Genomic DNA, 20,330 nt, shown 5'->3' with positions numbered 1-20,330 from the left:
GGGGACCCTCTCCCCGTGTCCGTCAAGATTACGGTGGCCCTGAACGTTTATGTCACGGGGTCATTCCAGACGCCAGGTGGGGACCTGTCCGGCATCTCGCAGACACCAGTGCATCCGGGCAGTGACAGACGCTCTATATGCCATTGCGGACCGCTACATCTGCTTCCCTGTGGACCGGGCTGGCCAGGATGCCCGGGCCGTGGGCTTCTCTGCCATGGCCGGGTTTCCCATGGTCCAGGGCGCGATCGATTAGATGCACGTCGCCGTGCGGCCAGCTGCCGATAACAGGGCCGTGTTCACCAATAGGAAGGGGACCTATTCCATGAACATCCAGGTGGTCTGCGATCTCCTCATGATTATCCTGCACGTCCGCGCCCGGTACCCGGGAAGTGTACATGACTCATATGTATTTTCGCGGTCTTACATCCCCGGCATGTATGAGGGACGCCAGCCCCGGCTGAGGGGCTGGTTGCTGGGTGACAGGGGCTACCCATTGCGATCGTGGCTGATGACGCCTATACGGAGGCCACAGAATGACGCGGAGAACAGCTACAATGATGCCCATGCAGCGACAAGGGGTGTGAGAGAGAGGTGCTTTGGCGTGCTCAAAATGCATTTCAGGTGCCTGGACCTCTCTGGGGCACCCTCCCGTATCCGTCAGATAGGGTCGGCCGCATCATTGTGGCGTGCTGCGTCCTGCACAACATGGCCCAGCAGAGGGGCAATGTTCCGCAGGCAGAGGAGGGCGGAGTGGAGGAGCAGCAGGAAGAGGCGCAGTCCTCCCCAGATGAGGGGAATGGGGTCAATGGTCAGGACTGACGGGCTAGACATGGGCGGGTGGCTGTCCTCCGTTACTGGCTGGGCCAGCGGGCACGGGACAGGCTGATAGCCGCCTGCTTCACTGACTAGGGGGCGTGGGAATCGGCGAGTATGGCCACATACCGCACACCAGTGCAACACCCAAACACCCTCACCCCCCCCACCCATCCACCCACCCAGCACCCTCACCCCCCCCCCCCCCCCACACCCACCCCACTCGCATGCACACCACCCCTCCATTGCAGATCCACCTGCGGCATGACAGCCGGGCTCTCACGGGCACCGGTGGAAGAGTGTCTATTGCAGGCCATGGAGGATGATGACAACCCGCTCTGCGATGAGCTCCTGGCTCCACATCGTTGGACGATGTCTGACCCATGGCCACAGTACCACCATCCACGCGGACCATCCCTGCATGCGGCTGTGACACTGCAGCGCACGGTCCCGTCCTCTGCCCGGGGGTATGGTGAGGGCGGCCCGGGGGAAGACGGTAGACTCACCTGAGGTCGACGTAAGACCACCCCTCACACACACACACTGGCGCTCAACGTACATGACACCCCCGCACGCTTTGGGCAGAGCACAAAGGCAGCTTCTGTAGGTGTTAAAGTGATTTTAATAACAAACAGTGCATACAAGTGCCCTAGCCCCTAAAACCCGTCTGTGCCCTGCACCCGTGCCAACTTACTCAGTGTCTAATTGTTTGGCCTTACGGGCCCTTTGACTATGCCAAGGTGGTTCCCCAGACGGTACTGCAGAACTGGAGGTGGACTCCTGCGATTCCTGCCCTCTGACTCGGGATCCCTTTGGCGGCCGTTTCCTGGGGCGTCCTGGCCTAGATGGGCCAGGCTACGGCCTGGGCGACTGGGCTGGCAAGCTGCCAGCCTGTCCTGCCCATTGCCCACCCGATGCACCTGGGACGGAAGGTGGGGGGGGGGGGGGGGGGGGGGGGGAGTCCGAGGTGCTGCAGTGTTCCTGGACCTCCCCTACAAGGGGACCAGGGACGGGCGCCAGAAACTCCTCCTCCCTCGGGGTGCCCAATGGCCCCCTGGCCTCTACATGGGTCGGGGGTGCGAACGGACTGGTCATCCGACGCCCCTCCGACACCTGGCGCTGCCAGTCCTGGAGGCCCGTGCTGGTGTCGACAAGGGTCTGCAGATTTGCAGCCATGGAGCTCAGGGAGTTGGCCATCCCGGTCTGTGACTGTGCGACGCCGGCTAGCACATGGGCAATGGCGCCGATGCCCTCAGCGATGGCCTGCTGAGACTGGGCCATGGCCTGCAGAGATTGGGCCATTGCCTGCTGAGACTGGGCCATGGCCTGCTGAGACAGGGCCACGGAGTTGAGCGCCTCTACCATCTGCCGCTGGCGCTGGCTCATGGCCTCCTGTGAGAGGGCAGCCATATCCTGGGCCACAGATGCCGCCTGCACAGAAAGCCACAGGCCTCGCATACTGCTCCCCATGTCTGACACCGTCGCACCCATGGCCTCCACCGCGGACGCCACCCGTGCGGTGTCGGCCTGGGTGGCACGCATGACCAGCACCACTCCCAGCTCCTGGATGCGGGTGCACTCCTCCACCTGTGACTGCAGCCGCATCCACTCTGTGTCACTGTCCTGTATTTTGGTTTCCTGGGTAGGGGTGGCCTGGGTAGGGGTGTCCTGGATAGGGCTGTCCTGGGTAGTGGTTTCGTGGCTCGGCTGTGACGGGGGCCTATGGCTGCCCCCCTCATCGCTGGGTGGCACATGCCTGCGTTGCCGCACCCACACGAGACAGTAGCGTCGTCACCATATTGCCCCAGGTCTCTCTGTCTCCCGTGGTCGCCCTGGGGCATCCTGCGGGCGTCGCGTGCCAGAGGGTCCGGGTCTCTCCGTGTCCCGTGGTCACTCTGGGACATCCTGTGGGCGGTTGGCATCTGCGGGGATGGATGCCTCGACATTTGCTCCTGCGACACACAATGAAGCATGCATGGTTAGACACACAGGCGGTGATCAGGTGATATGGGAGAGGGGGGGATATGGGGGAGGGGGGATATGGGGGATATGGAGGATACGGGGAGGGGGGATATGAGTGATACGGGGAAGGGGGGATATGGGGGATACGGGGAGGGGGGTTATGGGGGAGGGGGGATACGGGGAGGGGGGACATGGGGATATGGGGAGGGGGGTATGGGGGAGGGGGGTTATGGGGGAGAGGGGATATGGGGGATATGGAGGTATGAGGCAGGGGTGATATGAGGAAGAGGGGATATGGGGGAGAGGGGATATGGGGATGGGCTGTCGGTGGCTCACTTGCTGGTGGGCCCCCGGCCTCTGTATCGGCAACCTCCCGGTCCTCAGATCCGCCAGCCAGTTCCAGGGCCCTTTCCTCATGTACGGTGAGTGGCCTCTCATCAGCTGGTCCCCCTCCAGTCCTCTCATGCTCCCTATTGTTGTGTGCGCGCTTCTCCTGTGGGAGGCGAGTGGGTGGCAGGGGTAAAAGGCAACAGTATTAGACAGGTATATGAATGCACGCCATCGGTTGCACGTATAGTGCAGAGGTTAGGGTTAGGGTTGGTTTCACCTGGGGGGGGGGATGCTGCACATCGGGCAGGGAGGGCGGGGGGACTCATCCTGGCTGCCCTGACGAGGTCGTTTACCTTCTTGTGGCACTGGGTGCTTGTCCGTCGTGTCAGAGCCACAGCGCTGACGGCCTCTGCCACTTCCCTCCACAGACGCCGGCTGAGGGGTGGGGCGACCCTGCGGCCATGTCCGGGGTACAGGGACTCCCTCTTCTCCTCCACTGCGTCCAGGAGCGCCTCGATGTCGCGGTCCTGGAACCTCGGGCTGCGCGGCGGGCGGCCATCTTGTTGGGTCTTCCGGGGTGGGGGGGGGGGGGTCTTTTGAGCCGTCACGCCATGCGGTGCCAATGACGCCGCACGGCGCCACATCCACATCGGGTGATGCCATCGCGAATGGCGTCACGCCGCTGCTAGCCCATTCGGGGCCGGAGAATTTACGTTGTTTGGGGGGGCCCGACGCCGGAGTGATCCAGGCTGTTTTTGGCGCCGGGTCCCAGACATCGCGCCAGTTTTCGGAGAATCCCCCCTAGAGTCTCCAGACCTTCTTCTGAGTCTAACTGTTCTAATTCCAGTTCAGAAAACACTTTGCTTCGGATTTTACTCTCATAATGTAGAGAAAGAGCCAATGCCATACCATGTTTCCTCTTTCCCAAGGCAGTTACCTTAGTCCACATAACAACTTCACTTCTCCATTGGTCCTACGATTCCCTTTCAGAAAATAATGGTAGATAGTCATATCCGGACATCTTTATTCTAGGTTCAGCCATATATATTATTTTTTCTTCTCACTCACTCCTTAGTTGATACAGAATTATTAGTTATTTTCTTCTGGAAAAGCTGTATCTTTCAACTCTTTACATTGACACAGTAACCATCCTCTGCAACCACTGTTAGCTTCTGGCTGCTGTTCAGTAAAGAGTCAGGAGTTCCTTTATCAAGACCTTCTGCACTGTAAATTCTACGATTCTATGATTCTAACACATTTATTTTCCTTGAACACACTCTGTACAAAACCCGATCACCACGTCACACCCAACAAGGGCCACCTGCAACCTCTTTACATATCAGTGTCAATTATTGGATCCTTAACATCAATGAAACATTTAATTGGAATGTCTCTTAACCCATTCCTCAACATCCATGGGACTACTGCTCTCACACGCTCCATAAATGTCCCTAGTTGTCTAGCCATGTTTGCCGTTTTGCTCATTTTGGGGTTTGACCTGTCCGTCAGCGGGTCCTGTACACAGGTAAAGTCCCCTCCCATGATTAGTCGGTGGGTGTCCATGTTGGGGATTTAAGCATGGTCTTCTTTATAAATTCTATGTCATCCCAGTTGGGTGTGTGCACGTTCACAAGGACCATCGGAGCCCTGTCCAGGACACCGCTGACCATGACGTACCATCACTTTGGGTTTGTAACCATTCTCGTTGTGATAAACGTTGTCCTCTTACTAAGCAGTATGTCTGCCCCCCCCCCCCCCCCCATGTGTATACCTTGTGGGCGAGTCCCTGCACCCTGGGGTTTCCCTTTGTTTAGGGGCCCTCCAAAGTGGCTGCTTGTGGTGCCATCTTGTTCCTTGTTGCCATGTATGACTTGTTGTAGTCAGCCTAGAGCCCTCCCCCTCCTTGTCCATTTGCTCCCCGGTGATTTTCCTTCTCTCTCTTTCTGGATCTCCCTTCCCTACTGTTGTCCTCCACTCCCCATTCACCCCTCCCTTCTGACCCCCTAGTTTTTCCCCCATTGGTGATGTACCTCCACCCCCCCTTGCCAGGCACTCTCTCCCTGGTGGGAGATGTGCTGCAGCCTCCCTCCTTACTCGTACCTCCTGCTGCTAGTGTGGTGGCCCTACTCCTGGGGTCGGCCTGACCCCCTCCTAACACTGCTGTTTTGATTTCCCCTCTGTCTCCTCCTCACCCTCCCTTGCGTTCTGCTGCTCTCGCTTCCTCCATTCTCTGAAGTAGTTCTCCGGCACAACCTGCGCAAATTGTCCTTTAACATTGTCTGTCTCTCCGGTGTCTGCTTCATCGCTGCCTTCTCTGGTGTCTATCTAGTCCGTTCTTTTGGATGAACACGTCCACATCTGCAGGGGTGGTAAAATAATGTTCCCTGCCCTGATTTGTGACCCAAAGTCTAGCTGGATGCAGCATTCCAAACTTGATTTTGTTCCTGTACATGGTCAACTTTGCCCTATTACATTCTGCATGCAGTTTTGCCGTCCACCCTAATGTCTTGGTACACCCTGATCCTGTGTCCCTCCCAGCTGCAGGCCTTCATTTGCCTTACCCAACAAAGGATTCTTTCCTGGTCATAGTACCGGTGTAGCTTGGCGATGATCGCGCTCAGCTGCTTCCAAGACTTGGGTTTTGGCCGGAGCGACCTGTGGATCCTGTCGATTTATGATGGATTGGGGAAGCTGTCCCTCCCCACCAGGTTTCTCAGCACCTGGGCCACGTAGCCCGTTGAGTCTCTGCCTTCGATTCCTTCTGGCAGGCCCACTATTCTAATGTTTTGACACCTCGACCAGTTCTCCTGGTCCTTCATCTTCCCCTCTGGCCCACCACCTACCTCTTAGTTTCGGCCTCCAGGGCGACAATTGGGTCGCTCTGATCCATTAAGGCTGTCTTCAGTTCTTTGATTGTATTTCCATGGGCCTCTAGACTCTTTTCCACTTTGTCAAGGACCACCTGCATGGCGACCAGCGCTTCTGTCACCGCCACCTTGACTGCTGCCTTGATTTTGACTTTTATTTCTTCAGTTCTTTTGTGAGGAACGTCTTCAACCATCCTCCGGTGGGGTAGGGGGGGAGCTCGTCTTACGGGTCACTGGTCACCCGCTCTCAGGTCTCTCTCCCCCTTCCCCCACCCCCCTCCCCCGCCTCATGGGTCCACTGACCCGTTCGCTTGCTTCCCCTGCCCTTTATCACCATTTTTTGTTTCTCTGGAGCTGCAGCTTCCCGACATTTCTGCTGACCTTCGTGTTGTTGAGGGTGAGGGGATGTTTTAGTCTGTTTTTTTGCGGGCGAATTATGAATAAAAGTGCCTATTTCTTTGTCCTTCGGAGGAAAGTCACCTTGAGTGGGACTGCTCAGCACATCCACGTCAATGTACATCCTCTGCAATGGCATTTCAAGTGTTCATCTAATACTTCTTAAAAGTTGTAAAGGTTCCCACCTCTATCACCCTTCCAAGCAGTGAATTTGCAGATTCCAACCACCCTCTTGGTGCAAATGTTTTTCCTCACATCCCCTCTAAACCTCCTGCCTATTACCTTAAATCTATGCCCCCTGGTTATTGACTCCTCCACCTAGGGGAAAAGCACCTTCATCTTCACCATATCTACGTCCCTCATAATGTTGTACATCTCAATCAAGTCCCTCCGCAGCCTTCTCTGCTCCAGGGAAAACAACCCCAGCCTATCTAGTCTCTCTTGATAGGTAAAACGATCCAATCCAGGCAGGATCCTGGTGAATTCTCTCTGCACCCTGTCCAGTGCAATCACTTCCTTCTGATAGTGTGGCGACCAGAACTGCATTCATTACTATGGCTGTGGTCTAACCAGTGTTTTATACAGCTGCAGCATAAACTCCCTGCTCTTATATTCAATCCCGAGGTTAATAAAGGCAAGAATAAAGGCAATAAAGGCCGCCTTAACCCCTTATAAGACCATAAGACATAGGAGCGGAAGTAAGGCCATTCGGCCCATCGAGTCCACTCCACCATTCAATCAAGGCTGATTTCAACTCCATTTACCCGCTCTCTCTCCTTGCCCTTAATTCCTCGAGAAATCAAGAATTTATCAACTTCTGTCTTAAAGACACTCAACGTCCCGGCCTCCACCGCCCTCTGAATGAGGGCAATGAATTCCACAGACCCACCACTCTCTAGCTGAAGAAATTTCTCCTCATCTCTGTTCTAAAGTGACTCCCTTTTATTCTAAGGTTGTGCCCCCGGGTCCTAGTCTCCCCTGCTAATGGAAACAACTTCCCTACGTCCACCCTATCTAAGCCATTCATTATCTTGTAAGTTTCTATTAGATCTCCACTCAACCTCCTAAACTCCAATGAATATAATCCCAGGATCCTCAGACGTTCATTGTATGTTAGGCCTACCATTCCTGGGATTATCCGTGTGAATCTCCGCTGGACCCGTTCCAGTGCCAGTATGTCCTTCCTGAGGTGTGGGGCCCAAAATTGCTCACAGTATCATCTACCTGTCCTGCTGTCTTCAGAGATCTGTGAACCTGCAAACCAAGGTCTCTTTGATCCTTTGTACTTCGTAGGGTCCGACCATTCCCTTGCATTCCCAAAATGCATCACCTCACATTTTTCATGGTTGGTAGCACAGTGGGTAGCACTGTTGCTTCACAGTGATCAGGATCCCAGGTTCGGCACATTGTAAGGAGCCACTCCAGCAGCATGAGATGACTACGTCACCGTGGACTAAAGTTGGCATAGATTTGTTTCATTCTACAAGTCGAGACTATGTTCTCATCGTAGATTATTACTCAGACTTTCCTGAAGTGGTGAAACTTCCGGATCTCACTTCTGCATCAGTAAACAAGATTTGTAAGGAAACATTCTCGAGGCATGGTATTCCACAAACCGTCATGTCCAATAATGGTCCTTGTTTTGCGAGCTGGGAGTGGACGGAATTGTCCAATCAGTACAATTTTAACCACGTAACATCAAATCGATACTTTCTCCAATCAAATGGCAAAGTTGAGAAAGGTGTACACATTGTTCAACAGCTTATAAGCAAGGCCACTGACTCGCATTCCAACATTCACTTGGCTCTATTATCATATCCTCACCGTTAAGTTCAGGGCTATCGCCAGCTCAAATGCTTTTAAACCGAGATGTGAGAACAACATTACCAGCATTACAGTTCAGCAATCCGGATCATTCACAACTGCTTGACAAGTTAAGACACCAACATCTTAAACAAAAGCAGCATTATGATCAGCATGCGAAACCACTGCAACCATTAGAAGTTAATGGCATGGTTCGACAGCCGGATGGAGGATGGTCGAACACGGCAATAGCAATGCAACAAGCAGTGCCACGCTCCTACATTGTAAAGTCCAATGAGGATGTGATGTTTAGACGCAATCGGCGAGACTTGCTAAAGATTCAACTTCCTAAACCTGTCTTTCCAATTTTGAATCTGTATGATTCACTCACTCGACAACGCTTTAAACCATCCTTCGGTGAACAGAAGGACATTAAAACTACAGTGTCTCCATGTCCAGTTAGGAGATCAATTCAAAGAAGATGCAAACCCAATCATTTGAACTTGTGACCATTGGACTGCTTAACTCATTGATTTTATTGAATGCATTTGCAAACTGCATCAACTATGTTTGTTCAATTTTCTTCACAACATACAGAACATATATAAAACAAAAAAAAGGGGATGTAGTGATCTCTGTATGTGCATGTACATAAGGGGTTAATGTGTAATCAGAAGATCACTAGTGGGCAGCACGGGTATAAAAGCCAGACTCATGCTGTTCCTCTCTCTCTCTTTTGGTTGTCCTGTGTCGAGAGTAGGAGCATAGATTTAGCTCAGAGTGATTAGTGTAGTTAAACGTAGGCACTGTGTTTAGATCGTGTTAACCTTTCTACTAGTATTGATATTAAAGTAAAGAACTAACAAGAATATTGTTTTAGTTACTCAATAAACCTTTCATTACTACAGGACGACTTTGAGTCTTTTTCATCAAGATTCAGAAAACCTCATCAGCAACAGGATTGAGTAACATATTGCATTCAGTAGTATAACCAAACATACTACAGAAGTGTAACAAAAGACTCACCACACTCCTGTTCACTAGCCAACCCTCGCTTGCTAGCGTGGAGGCCCCTACCCAGGTCCCTCTCCCCCTAGACCCAGTCCCGAAAAACAAAGACAAACAAACAGAACCAGTGTAAAAGACCTCACCCCAGAAAACCGGCATAATCTTAAAGCTCAATATTCTCATACCCACTGTTACCCATAGCAGAAGGTACATTACCCTTCCCCATAGATCAACCCAAAAAACCAAACCCCCAACTGTCCGCCCCCCCCCCCCACATACAGAACAAATACACATCCTGAAACTAGAAACCCCTCTCTCATCTCTCATTTTAGCCCCAGTCCTTCAGCCTTCACGAATGCCTCCGTCACCTCAAAATCGATGTCCCTCGAATTATAGGTCACTCGCAGTTTGGTTGGGTAGACCACGCTGAACCTCACGCCATTACTGTAGAGTGCCGCCTTCACCCGACCAAAGGCAGCCTGCCTTCTCGCCAGCTCCACAGTTAAGTCCTGGTATGTACGAATAACAGCTCCTTCCCACTGCACCTCACGCCTTTGTTTCACCCAACTCAGAACCTTCTCCTTGACATGGAATTTGTGGAAACAAACTATGACCGCCCTTGGCGGCTCATGTGTCTTTGGCTTGGGCCTGAGCGACCGATGAGCCATGCCATTTCATACTGGGAGGGTTCTTTCACCCCCCACCCCCCCAACAACTCCGCCAGCATCTTCACAAAGTACTCAGTTGGCCTTGGGCCCTCCATCCCTCCAGGCAAGCCCACAATTCTCAAATTCTACCACCTCGACCTGTTCTGCTGGTCCTCCACCTTTGCTCAAAGTCCTTTATTGGCCTCCACCACCCTCCACAGTTCTTCATCCACTGAGGTGAGCTGGTCACGATGTTGCAACGCTTTCAACTTCAATCCTTGCTCCCGTAGCTCAGCCGATGTTTTCAACACTGCTGCCTTAACTGGGCCATCAATTCCTCCACCAACTCCTTTATCCCCCCACTTATCCATGTGTTTGACGAACTGCCTCTCAAACTCTCCACCCATCACCTTGATCAAAGTCTCTACTGTGAAGGGCACGGCCCCACCCAGCGACCCAGCCTGTGCCACCTTTCCTGCTTCCGGGCTGACCCGATGACTCGACAGTGAACTTTTGTTTGCCCCCTTCTTCCCAGCGGCTTTTTTCTGGGTCTTCGACATTCCCCTCCTTCCTTATGTCTTCCTACACCATTTTATCCAAAATCTGGCCCTGGAACCGAGCATTAAACTCCAAAAAACAGAGCCTCAAGCAGGAGCTACCCAACGTGCGACCTCCACCTACATGCCGCCACCGGAAGTCCCCCACTTTGAAATGTTTTGGGTAAATCGTGCCCTTCAGTAATTTTTTGGCTGAATTGCACCCGTGATGTTAATATTGAAAGGGGAAATTCGTAGTTTCCTCTTAAACAACAGCATTGCTGGTGAACTTTGTGCGGTAGCATGTACAGTGTTCTGGTAAGATATTTGAGATGTTTACTCTTCTTGATAATGTCTTTAGTGCTTTGATAAAGTGCTTTAAGGATTGCACAAAACCTTCAGCCAATCCATTTGTTGCTGGATGATATGGGGCTGATTTAATATGGTGCATATCGTTCCCTTTTTAGAAGTCCTCAAAGTTTTTTGAAGTAAACTGTGTACCATTATCACTGACAATCTAATCTGCTTCGGTGTTCCAAAACTTGCAACTATTTTGTCTAGTTTCTCGATGGTCTGTTCAGTCGCATTGATTTTGATAGAATCCCTAGATTGAATTAGGAGGCCAATCGGCCCATCAAGTCTGCACCAACCCTCTGAAAGAGCACCCTACCCAGGCCCACTCCCCCATCCACTCCCTGTAACCCCACCTAACCGACACACTTTGTTTACTACGGGGCAATTTACCATGGCCAAACCACATAACCTGCATTGGACTGCGAGAGGAAACCAGAACACCTGGAGGATACCCACACAGACATGGGGAGAATGTGTAAATTTCACACAGACAGTCACCCAAGGCCAGAACTGAACCCGGATCCATGGCGCAGTGAGGCACCAGTGTTAATCACCATGCCACCTATCATTATCACGACTTCTGGCTGTTTCGAGTGTGCATTCACAATCACGAAAAGAATGATCTTCAGTGGTCAGCATCATAATTCCCAATGTGTAATTAGCAATGCAGGCATGTTTTCTAGTCAAGGTGAACCCGCATGTCCAGCTGAACTGTACTAGTTATCAGAATTGCTCCTCATGGACTTTCAGTTGGCCATCAAGAAATGTCCTGGGGTTAGAATTGCAAACTCGGACTGCAACTTGAAAGCATCTCTCTTTGCCGAGTGTAATAACCCTCACAAAACCCACATGCAGCCCTATTGATCTCCCGTGGGGCTCGTGGATTTGAGCTCGCCTGCTAATGGGTGGAGGCCCATAACTGGTGCTTGTAGAAATCACCGCATGAAAGCTGGCCCAGGGTCAGCATGTTGGAGCAGTGGTTAGCACTGCTGCCTCATGGCGCTGAGGTCACAGGTTCGATCCCGGCTCTGGGTCGCTGTCCGTGTGGAGTTTGCACATTCTCCCTCTGGTGGCGTGGGTTTTGCCCCCACAACCGAAAGATGTGCAGGCTAGGTGGATTGGCCACACTAAATTGCCCCAGAATTGGAAAAAATGAATTGGGTACTCTAAATTTATAAGAAAAAACAAATAAAATAAAAATTCTAATGAAAGCTGGCCCAGATTGGGACCGGCATGATCGGTCGTCCCGGTTGGGACCTGTGTGTTTCTTTTAGCTTAAATGAAATTGCTGTTTGAATTCACCTTCTCGGACATCATGGGCTTTTATACTGGCAACGAGAAAAACTACGTCTGTGATTCTGGATGTTCTGACCACACCTGAATTCTCCAGCACACGAGCGAGGTCAATTACATTTTTAAAATGCCGCTTTTCGGAAGGCTAGAGACTTTTTATGCAAGCTTAGAAGATTGGACCCAAACGGACACGGTATTTCTTCCAGGCAAATTGTATTGTTGGAGATGACTGGCAAAATGTAATACCCCTGACACCTGCGGGGACCCCAACTTTCAGCATAATCAAAAGCCTCACCACCCACCTGCCAGCCCCAGTCTCGAAAACCTCAGTGAACTCTGTTAGGATATTGTCTGTCTGTCCTGAGTTCCATTTTTATGCCCGTCCTGCTGCCTGCTGTGATATACATTCTTTAGGTTAGCTAAGTTACTGCACCCTTTGAGATTTTTGTTCAAATTGTAGTCTTCAGACACTGGAACAACCCCCTTTTCCGATTGGCTGGTCCGAAAACATCCCCTTTAGGTTCTGTGGCAGAGTCTGTGATGTCATTTGATTGACTTGGCAAGCGGCCAATTGGTGTAGGGGGCATTCTCCAAACGGGGTCTGTGGTTGGCGAAGCCAGTCAGTAACTTTCAGGGATGAAGGCAGGTCTTCTGGAGAGCGTGGTCTTTTGTTCAATTAAGCAGCCTGAGAGGTAAGAACATTGAAGTCTCCCTCCCTCATCTCTCTCTCTCTCTCTGCTGGACAATTTTAAGAAGCATTGTAGCCAAATCTGTGAAAACTTTCCAGTTTAAAAGAGCACAGACAACCAACAGAACTGGGAAAGAGATCCTGAATGTGAAAGTACAAGTTTTCCCAACGGGCCAGTTACCTTCGAACTGTGTGTGTCAGGGGCTGGGAAGAGCTGAAGAATTAAAGCTTAAAGGCAGCACGGTAGCACATTGTATAGCACTGTGGCTTCACAGCACCAGGGTCCCAGGTTCGATTCCCCACTGGGTCACTGTCTGTGCAGAGTCTGCACGTTCTCCCCGTGTCTGCGTGGGTTTCCTCCGAGTGCTCCGGTTTCCTCCCACAGTTCAAAGACTTGCAGGGTCGGTGGATTGGCCATGATAAATTGCCAGTAGTGACCAAAAAGGTTAGGAGGGGTTATTGGGTTGTGGGGATAGGGTGGAAGTGGGGGCTTAAGTTGGTCGGTGCAGACTTGATGGGCCGAATGGCCTCCTTCTGCACTATATGTTCTGTGTTAAAGTGGGAGCATTTGTGATCAAGCCGGCAAAGTCTTGTACCGGAATCAGGCCAGTAAAAACTGCTAAATTCCAAGACCAGAGCGGTATTGTCCTCACAGGGAGGTGACTGCCATTTGGTAGTAGAAAGGCAGAAGTGCACCAACCTGAGCATCCTGTGTACAGCACCATCTGGTGGCCGGCAACAAGAACTGCACTGACCTGAACACCACAGACCTTGCTCCATCTGGTGGTTGAAAGACAAAATCACACTGACCTGTCCAGGATGCCATTGGATGCATTTACACAATGACTTCGCCGACTATTCCTGATTGGCGTCCACTGAAAGTGGATGCTTTACGAGTTGCTATAGAGTGATACTTCACCACTTGACGAGTTATCATAGAGAAGCTCCGTCAATGTTTTAACACCCATGGTATTCCAGAGGTGCTTGCCACTGAAAACGGTACCCCTTTCACAAGTGAAGAATTTCAAGGGTTTATGCATACTTATGTGATGAAACACATTTGAACCGTCCCTTATCACCCTTCTTTCAACAGTCTAACTGAGCAGGCAGTGCAAACCTTTAAGTGGGGCATGAAAAAGCATAATACGGGGTCAACTGAAACAAAATTGTCATGGATTTTATTCAATTATCGGACTACGCCACACGCTATGACCGGGGTAACGCCAGCAGAGTTACTGATGGGCCGACGTCTTTGGGCCCACTAGGTTTGACATTTCCAAACTTTGGCAGGAATGTGGAAAAGAAGCAAGGCCTCCAGAAGTGGTAAGATGACTACCGAAAACATGATAGAGAGTTCAAAACAGGGAACGTAGTCCACATCTGGTGTTTTGGGTTGGGCTAATCTCCTATATGGCCAAGAAAACGGACCGTACGTAATGATGCACCCCAAAACAATGCATGCCTCCCAACCCAACAGCTGTCAGAAGAACATCCATGGGCAAAATGGCGAAGCAGACCCTCTCTGCATCCAGGGACAGAAGGACCATTGTACTTTTGTGGGGTACAGATGTAATAACCCTCATTGATTGATCTCCCCATGGGACTCATGGAATATAAGCACCCCCACTAACAGATGGAGGCCCATTAGATGGGGCTTGCAGTTGGGGCTCGTAGAAATCACCACATAAAAGTTGGCCTGGATTGTGTCTGGCATGATAGGTAGTCCCGGTTGGGACCTTTGTGCTGTATGCCACATTCCAGTCTTTTCTTTTGGCTTAAAATAAATTGCCATTTGAATTCCATCTTTTCGGGCCTCCTGAGCTTTTATAGTTACTCAATTTGTTTGACTCTCCCACACTTTCCTTGTACCCCTGTAAATTTTCTCTTTTCAAATAACTGTTCAATTTCCATTTGAATTTTACAACTGAATCAGCTTCTACAACCCTTTGAGTATATGGAATCTTAGCTGGAAAGTATGCTACAATGAAGACATATAAATGTTCTAATGGCATATCTTCTGTAGATTGTGAAGTAAAATTTGCACAACTCTTTGCCAAATATGATTCTGATGACTTACAACCCTTACTGAAGCTGCTGCTATGAGTAAGTATAGAGCCTGCGTGTTGTAACCCTCATGGAGGTCACTGCATCAGGATTATCAGATTCCCCGTGACCTCCACTGAATACGAGCTAACGGGTAATGAGAGGCGGGGCTTCCTCTTCAGAGGGGATTAGATCACTGGTATAAAAACCCTGACCTGGGTGCATGGTATAAAAAAACCTGACCTGGGTGCAGGTCGAAGAGGGAGACCTTTTGGGGACTGGAGATCTTGGGCGGGATTCTCTGTCGGCCGACGCCAAAATCAGGAAAGCTGATTAGGCGGAGAGTCAGGTGGGAAGCCAAAATCGTGCCGGGCGCATGCCAGATTGTCATGCCCTGATGCCTTGACAGCGGTGTCAATGTGTTCTACTCCGCAGGTACAGTAAACTCCATTTGCATATCATTAGAGGGCCAACCGAGTATTCTCTGGGGGCTCTAAGATGCTCCGCCTCCTCTGGGGGGAATGCCTGATGGCATAGTTCACTTGTGGTTTTAATAATCGGGAAAAAGCTGCCATGGCTGATGAGGAAGGAGGAGAAATGACAAGGAGATGCACGACCGTAGGCTGCCGGTCCTGCCACTGACAGGGCTGGCTGGGGTGGCCTCCATCAGGCTGGAGGGGCAGCAGGGGGGGTGACAGGGGTGACCATGGGATGGACCATAAGGTCGGGGTGACTCCCCCACAGGACCGGGCGTCCAGGCACGGACTGTTATTGCCGTGGCCTGCAAGGCAGCCATCTTGTTGCACATCCAACTGACCCCCCCCCTCCCCCCATGTCCCCTGGTGGTGCAGTGTGCCACCGGCCCCCATCCTACCACCCCCCACATCCAGCACTTCACCTCAAGGCCGCCACCCGCTGGTGGGGTAGCCCACGGCCCACCCAAGGGCAGCGGCCACAGTAGCCCCTGCAGGAAAGCGCCAAACAAAGCGTACCACTGACAACCAACGGTACACATAATAATAAGTAGGCTTACATTAACACTACAATGAAGTTACTGTGAAAAGCCCCTAGTCGCCACATTCCAGCGCCTATTCGGGTACACTGAGGGAGAATTCAGAATTTCCAAATTACCTAACAGCATGTCTTTCGGGACTTGTGGGAGGAAACCAGAGCACCCGGAGGAAACCCACGCAGACATGGGGAGAGTGTGAAGATTCTGAACGGACAGTGACCCAAGCCGGGAGTCGAACCTGGGACCCTGGTGCTGTGACACCATGGTGCTAACCACTATGCTACCGTACTGGCAGCAGGGACAGGCGCCAGAGGCCCCAAGGTGCTGGGCACCGACGGGGCCAGAATTGTGGTGGGCAGGGTGCCAGGGGTAACGTTCAGGGGTGGGAGTGGAGATGGGGGAAAGCGGGGGAAGGCGGGCAAGGGCTACAGTGCAGACCGGGGCTACTGTTTAGCCTGGTGGACCTGGTTGGGCCAGGGGCTACGCACCATGCTGACATGTCTTACTTTCACCCCCTGCAGACAATGGACTTCGGAATTCGACCAGTAAAGGTGGCCTTCATCCTAGACTCCGCAACCTTGGGGGATACACCGAGGCTGTAGTAGCTGGAGCTGCTCGTGGAGGACCCTGCAGCAGCGGAGCCTGCCCCAGAGGATCAGGAGGCACCCTATGAAGATGGAGAGCCAGCTACCCACCAGACCGAGGAGGAGGTGCAAGAGAGGCACTGCATGAGGCCTCGTGTGTACTGGCAGTGCCTGTCATTCGAGGACCTGCCGGACTGGGCATGTCATCAAAGACTCCGACACAGCAGAGGAACCGTGCGACATATCTGCCAGATCATGGCACACCTGGTTCCACGGGGGAATGGGGTGGAAACCCGTTCCCGTGGCCGTCAAGGTGATGGTCGTCCTGAACTTTTACCCAACGGTGTTCTTCCAGGCGTTGAGTGGGAACTTGTCCAGAATCTCACAGAGCTCGGTGCATCTGCGCCATCACGGAGGCTGTAGACGCCCGGTCGCCACAATATACCAAATTCAATGAGGACCGAACCCATCAGGAATGCCTGGAAAGCGGGGTTCGCCGTCATCGCTGAGATGCCCCAGGTCCCGGGGATGATCGACGGGATGCATGTTCACCTACGAGCCGGCCCATGGCAGGCTGGCCTTCACAAACCGAATGAGGTTCCACTCGATTAATGTGCAGCTGGTGTGTGACCTTGAGATGCGCATCTTGCATGTCTGCGCCCAATATCCGGGCAGTGTGCACAACTTAATCCTGGCAGACTCGGTGGTTCCTGATCTCTCGAGGTGCACCCTCCGCTGAGAGGTTCGCTCTTGAGTAATAGAGGTTATCCACTGCGGCTGTGGCAGATGACCCCTATCCGAAGGCCAAAGACCAATGCGGAGACCCTCTACAACAACGCCAATGCAACAACCAGGAATGTGATTGAGCGGTGCTTCGGTATCCTGAAGATATGGTTCAGGTGCCTGGACCGCTCTGGAGTGACCCTCCAGTATAGCGCTAGGAGGTTCTCCCACATTGTGGCGGCTTACTGCATCCTCCAAAACATCTCGCAACAGAAGGGCGACTTGGTCATGATGAACACCATTCCTTCTCCACGAGGAGGACGCGGGGGAGGGGGAGGATGGGCAGGTCACTGGGCCCAGGCAGGCACAAGAGACACGCTCGGGACGCTCTAATCACTGCCAGATTTACTGACGAGGGGGCCTAGCCATCTGGCGTGATGCCACCCTGTTTTGTCTGCTGCCCACCAAATACCCAGGGACAGGAGAGGGTGTAAGTCTGAGGCGTTCTGCTGTTCCAGCTCCTCCTATACGGGAGTCACCGGCATGGGCCCATCACCTCCACCTCCCTTAGGGCACCCAATGGCCCTCAGACTACTCCATGGGACAGGGTGTGAACGGAGCTAACCCCCGAGGCTTCCCCGCCACCTGCCGCTGCCAGTTCTGGAAGCCCACGCCCACCCCGACCAGTGTCTCGATGCTCGCAGCCATGGAGCAGAGGTAGTGGACCACCTCCCTCTGGGACTGCGCCACATCACGCTGTGTCTGAGCCACCATCTTCTGGGTGTGTGCCACATCAGCCAGTGACTGCACTACCACCCTCTGGGTCTATGCCATGTCAGCCAGCGCCCGGGCAATGCCGCTGATGCCCTCAGCCATTACCCGCTGTGACCGGGCCAAGCTCTGGAGCACTGCAATGTCCAGGTGACACTGCTGGCTGGTCCTGGCGATGTTGCCCTGGTGCTTAGGATCTCTCCCATTTGCACCCATGCCGGGTGCATGTCAGTGGGTGGGAACTGCCTCCGCATCTGGGGTACAGGGTAGCCTGTCTCTCCTCTACGTCTCAAGTTCCACATTCGTGAATCTCGATGCTGCTCTCCTTGCTGCCATTTGTTGGCTGGGATTTTATGTGTGAGGAGCAGAGTGCTTTGGAAGCCTCTCTTCCAATCACAACAGTTAGCTTTATTACACCACCTTCCACTTCTGCTTGCACACTCAACACAGGCTATCTTCCTCAAAAAAACTTAACCCACTTGCCCACACCTGCCATTTCTTACTCATTACTTGCATGTAATTTTACAATGTTCTGCAACCCGTAAAAAGGACCCCATGTATAGAATCCACTAAAGTATCATGCATTGGCCAAGCAGGTAGAAAACAAAGGTTAGGTTTTATTTACCACATACAAGCTCTCCACTCCCCTAAGGTCTCCTCCTCCCCCCCCCCCCCCTATAAGATGGGGAATCTTATAGTCCTGATACAGTGACCTCCATGAGGGTTATAACACTCATGTTTGGCTGGAATCCTATTGTCCTATGATTGTTGGTCACCATCTAAATTAATGTCTGCCAAAAATTCAAGTTACTGCACCAGGAACCAAAAATAATTTGTTGGTCAAATGCACTTTAATTACCCATTAACTACAAAATTAAATTGGAGGATATGTTGATTGTGGCTGATCTGAATTTTAACTATCTACAATCTTGGTTCCATGATCTTTAGTATCCTTGAGTGACAAAATAAATAATCTGCAATTACAAGTGATCAGCTTCAACCATAGGATATCAAAAGGAACAATGGAACAATGGAAACAAACTATGAAATAAAGTCAATTTATCAGTTAGGAAATACTAAATAAATACTTTGTGATGCATTTATTGAACAAAGTTGAAATGAACCTACTTGCGCATTTTGTTTTGCAGATCAGTTGGGGTCCTGGCTTCCCAGTCCCTCCTTCACCAGGCCGAGTCAGTGAAACACTCATCTCGTATTCAGTGTCTGGGTCTAGGTTGCGCACCTTATGTTTCAGATTGTTGACGACCTCAATTTCGAGCCTGGATCCTGAGGTTGCCTTGTATTCAATTTCTTTCCGAATAACAGGGCCGTCTCCAAATATGGCGTTGGTGTTCAGTTGCACCATTAGGTATGATGAGCCAGAGTGGATCAACTGGGGTGGAGCAATTGGGATCGGAGGTTCTGAACAGGGAAAAGGAAAGCGTAATTAATTCACTGCAATTACATCTTTTTCGACTAACTAAATCTTAAGAACAAGAATTACACTCTATTTGAAGCACTGAGATGTCGGGGAAAGGTCTTAATTTTCAGTCATGCACTCAATTCCTGATCAGAATTACACATATTCTTCCACGCCTAAAAGCATTGATTCATGCTTGGGATGACCCATGGACACGAGCTATTGCCGCAATATGTCAGCTAAGTGACTGTGTGCCTAAGCAGTGGATTTTCCTTAGCCACTTGACCATGGAAAACATTGCAGATTGACTCTGTCCCAATGTCAACATTTCAGCAAAATGGTTGCCAATTGGGACAAGAAATATTAAAAGATTCAATTATATCAGTGAGGAAACACTAAATACATACAAGCTGCAATGTTGAACGCCTTCTCTTTACCGCTGGTGCAATCTAAACTCTAGATCACAGTGGTAAGGCACAGGCCAGTGACTGAATAAGACACCTTCCTGGTTCCAACTGAATCACTGCACTGACCACATTTATCAATTCCGTTCGAGATGTCTCAAGACTTCCGTTGGCGGGGATGTGCTGAGCAGTCGTGTGAAAGGGGAGAGCTCAATTTAGGTGCTTTCTACCCACAAATTGACCGTTAAGTCGACCAAAACCACTCCCCACACCCTCACCCGAAACCTTCCAACACCCAAGGAAATGTCCCTGAACCAATAAAAGAGAATAAGGGCAGCAAAAGCCGGGAAAAGAAGGCCGAGGCGGTGGATACGAGGAGCGAGTCTGAGCAAAACATGGCAGAGCGAGCGGAGTCACTGACACACACGCCAGCCCACCCACTGATTGGACAATGGACGCATCTCCTAACTAAAGAGTTCCTGAAACAGGGATGCCATCAAGGACGATCTGATGACAATGGTGAAGCCGGCAGTGGCAGAGCAGAGCCCCTGGCCAACTTCACGGAAGCGCTGGAGAAGACGGAAAGGTGGCTGGAGGAGTAGGAGGTGCCAGTGCGTGATCTGGAGAAGGCTGCCACCAACCAGAGCGACTGGATCACCTCACTGGATGCGGAGTG

At 51.5% G+C, this 20,330-nt stretch overlaps 1 protein-coding gene across 1 annotated transcript in view; it reads right to left on the bottom strand.

Annotated features, from left to right (window-relative positions):
- Positions 1-20,330, bottom strand: part of LOC140417302 (receptor-type tyrosine-protein phosphatase U-like) — a 1,277,635-nt gene that overhangs the window by 618,698 nt on the left and 638,607 nt on the right. Inside the window, exon 8 of the mRNA XM_072501194.1 lies at positions 18,959-19,252. Within this exon, the coding sequence (XP_072357295.1) occupies positions 18,959-19,252 (294 nt within the window). The remainder of the gene's footprint in view (positions 1-18,958; positions 19,253-20,330) is intronic.

Source organism: Scyliorhinus torazame, chromosome 1 (genome assembly GCF_047496885.1).
Source record: "Scyliorhinus torazame isolate Kashiwa2021f chromosome 1, sScyTor2.1, whole genome shotgun sequence".
NCBI classification, from domain to species: Eukaryota; Metazoa; Chordata; class Chondrichthyes; order Carcharhiniformes; family Scyliorhinidae; genus Scyliorhinus; species Scyliorhinus torazame.
The sequence above is the reverse complement of the archived record's forward strand: the minus strand, read 5'-3'. Positions and strand labels throughout refer to the sequence as shown.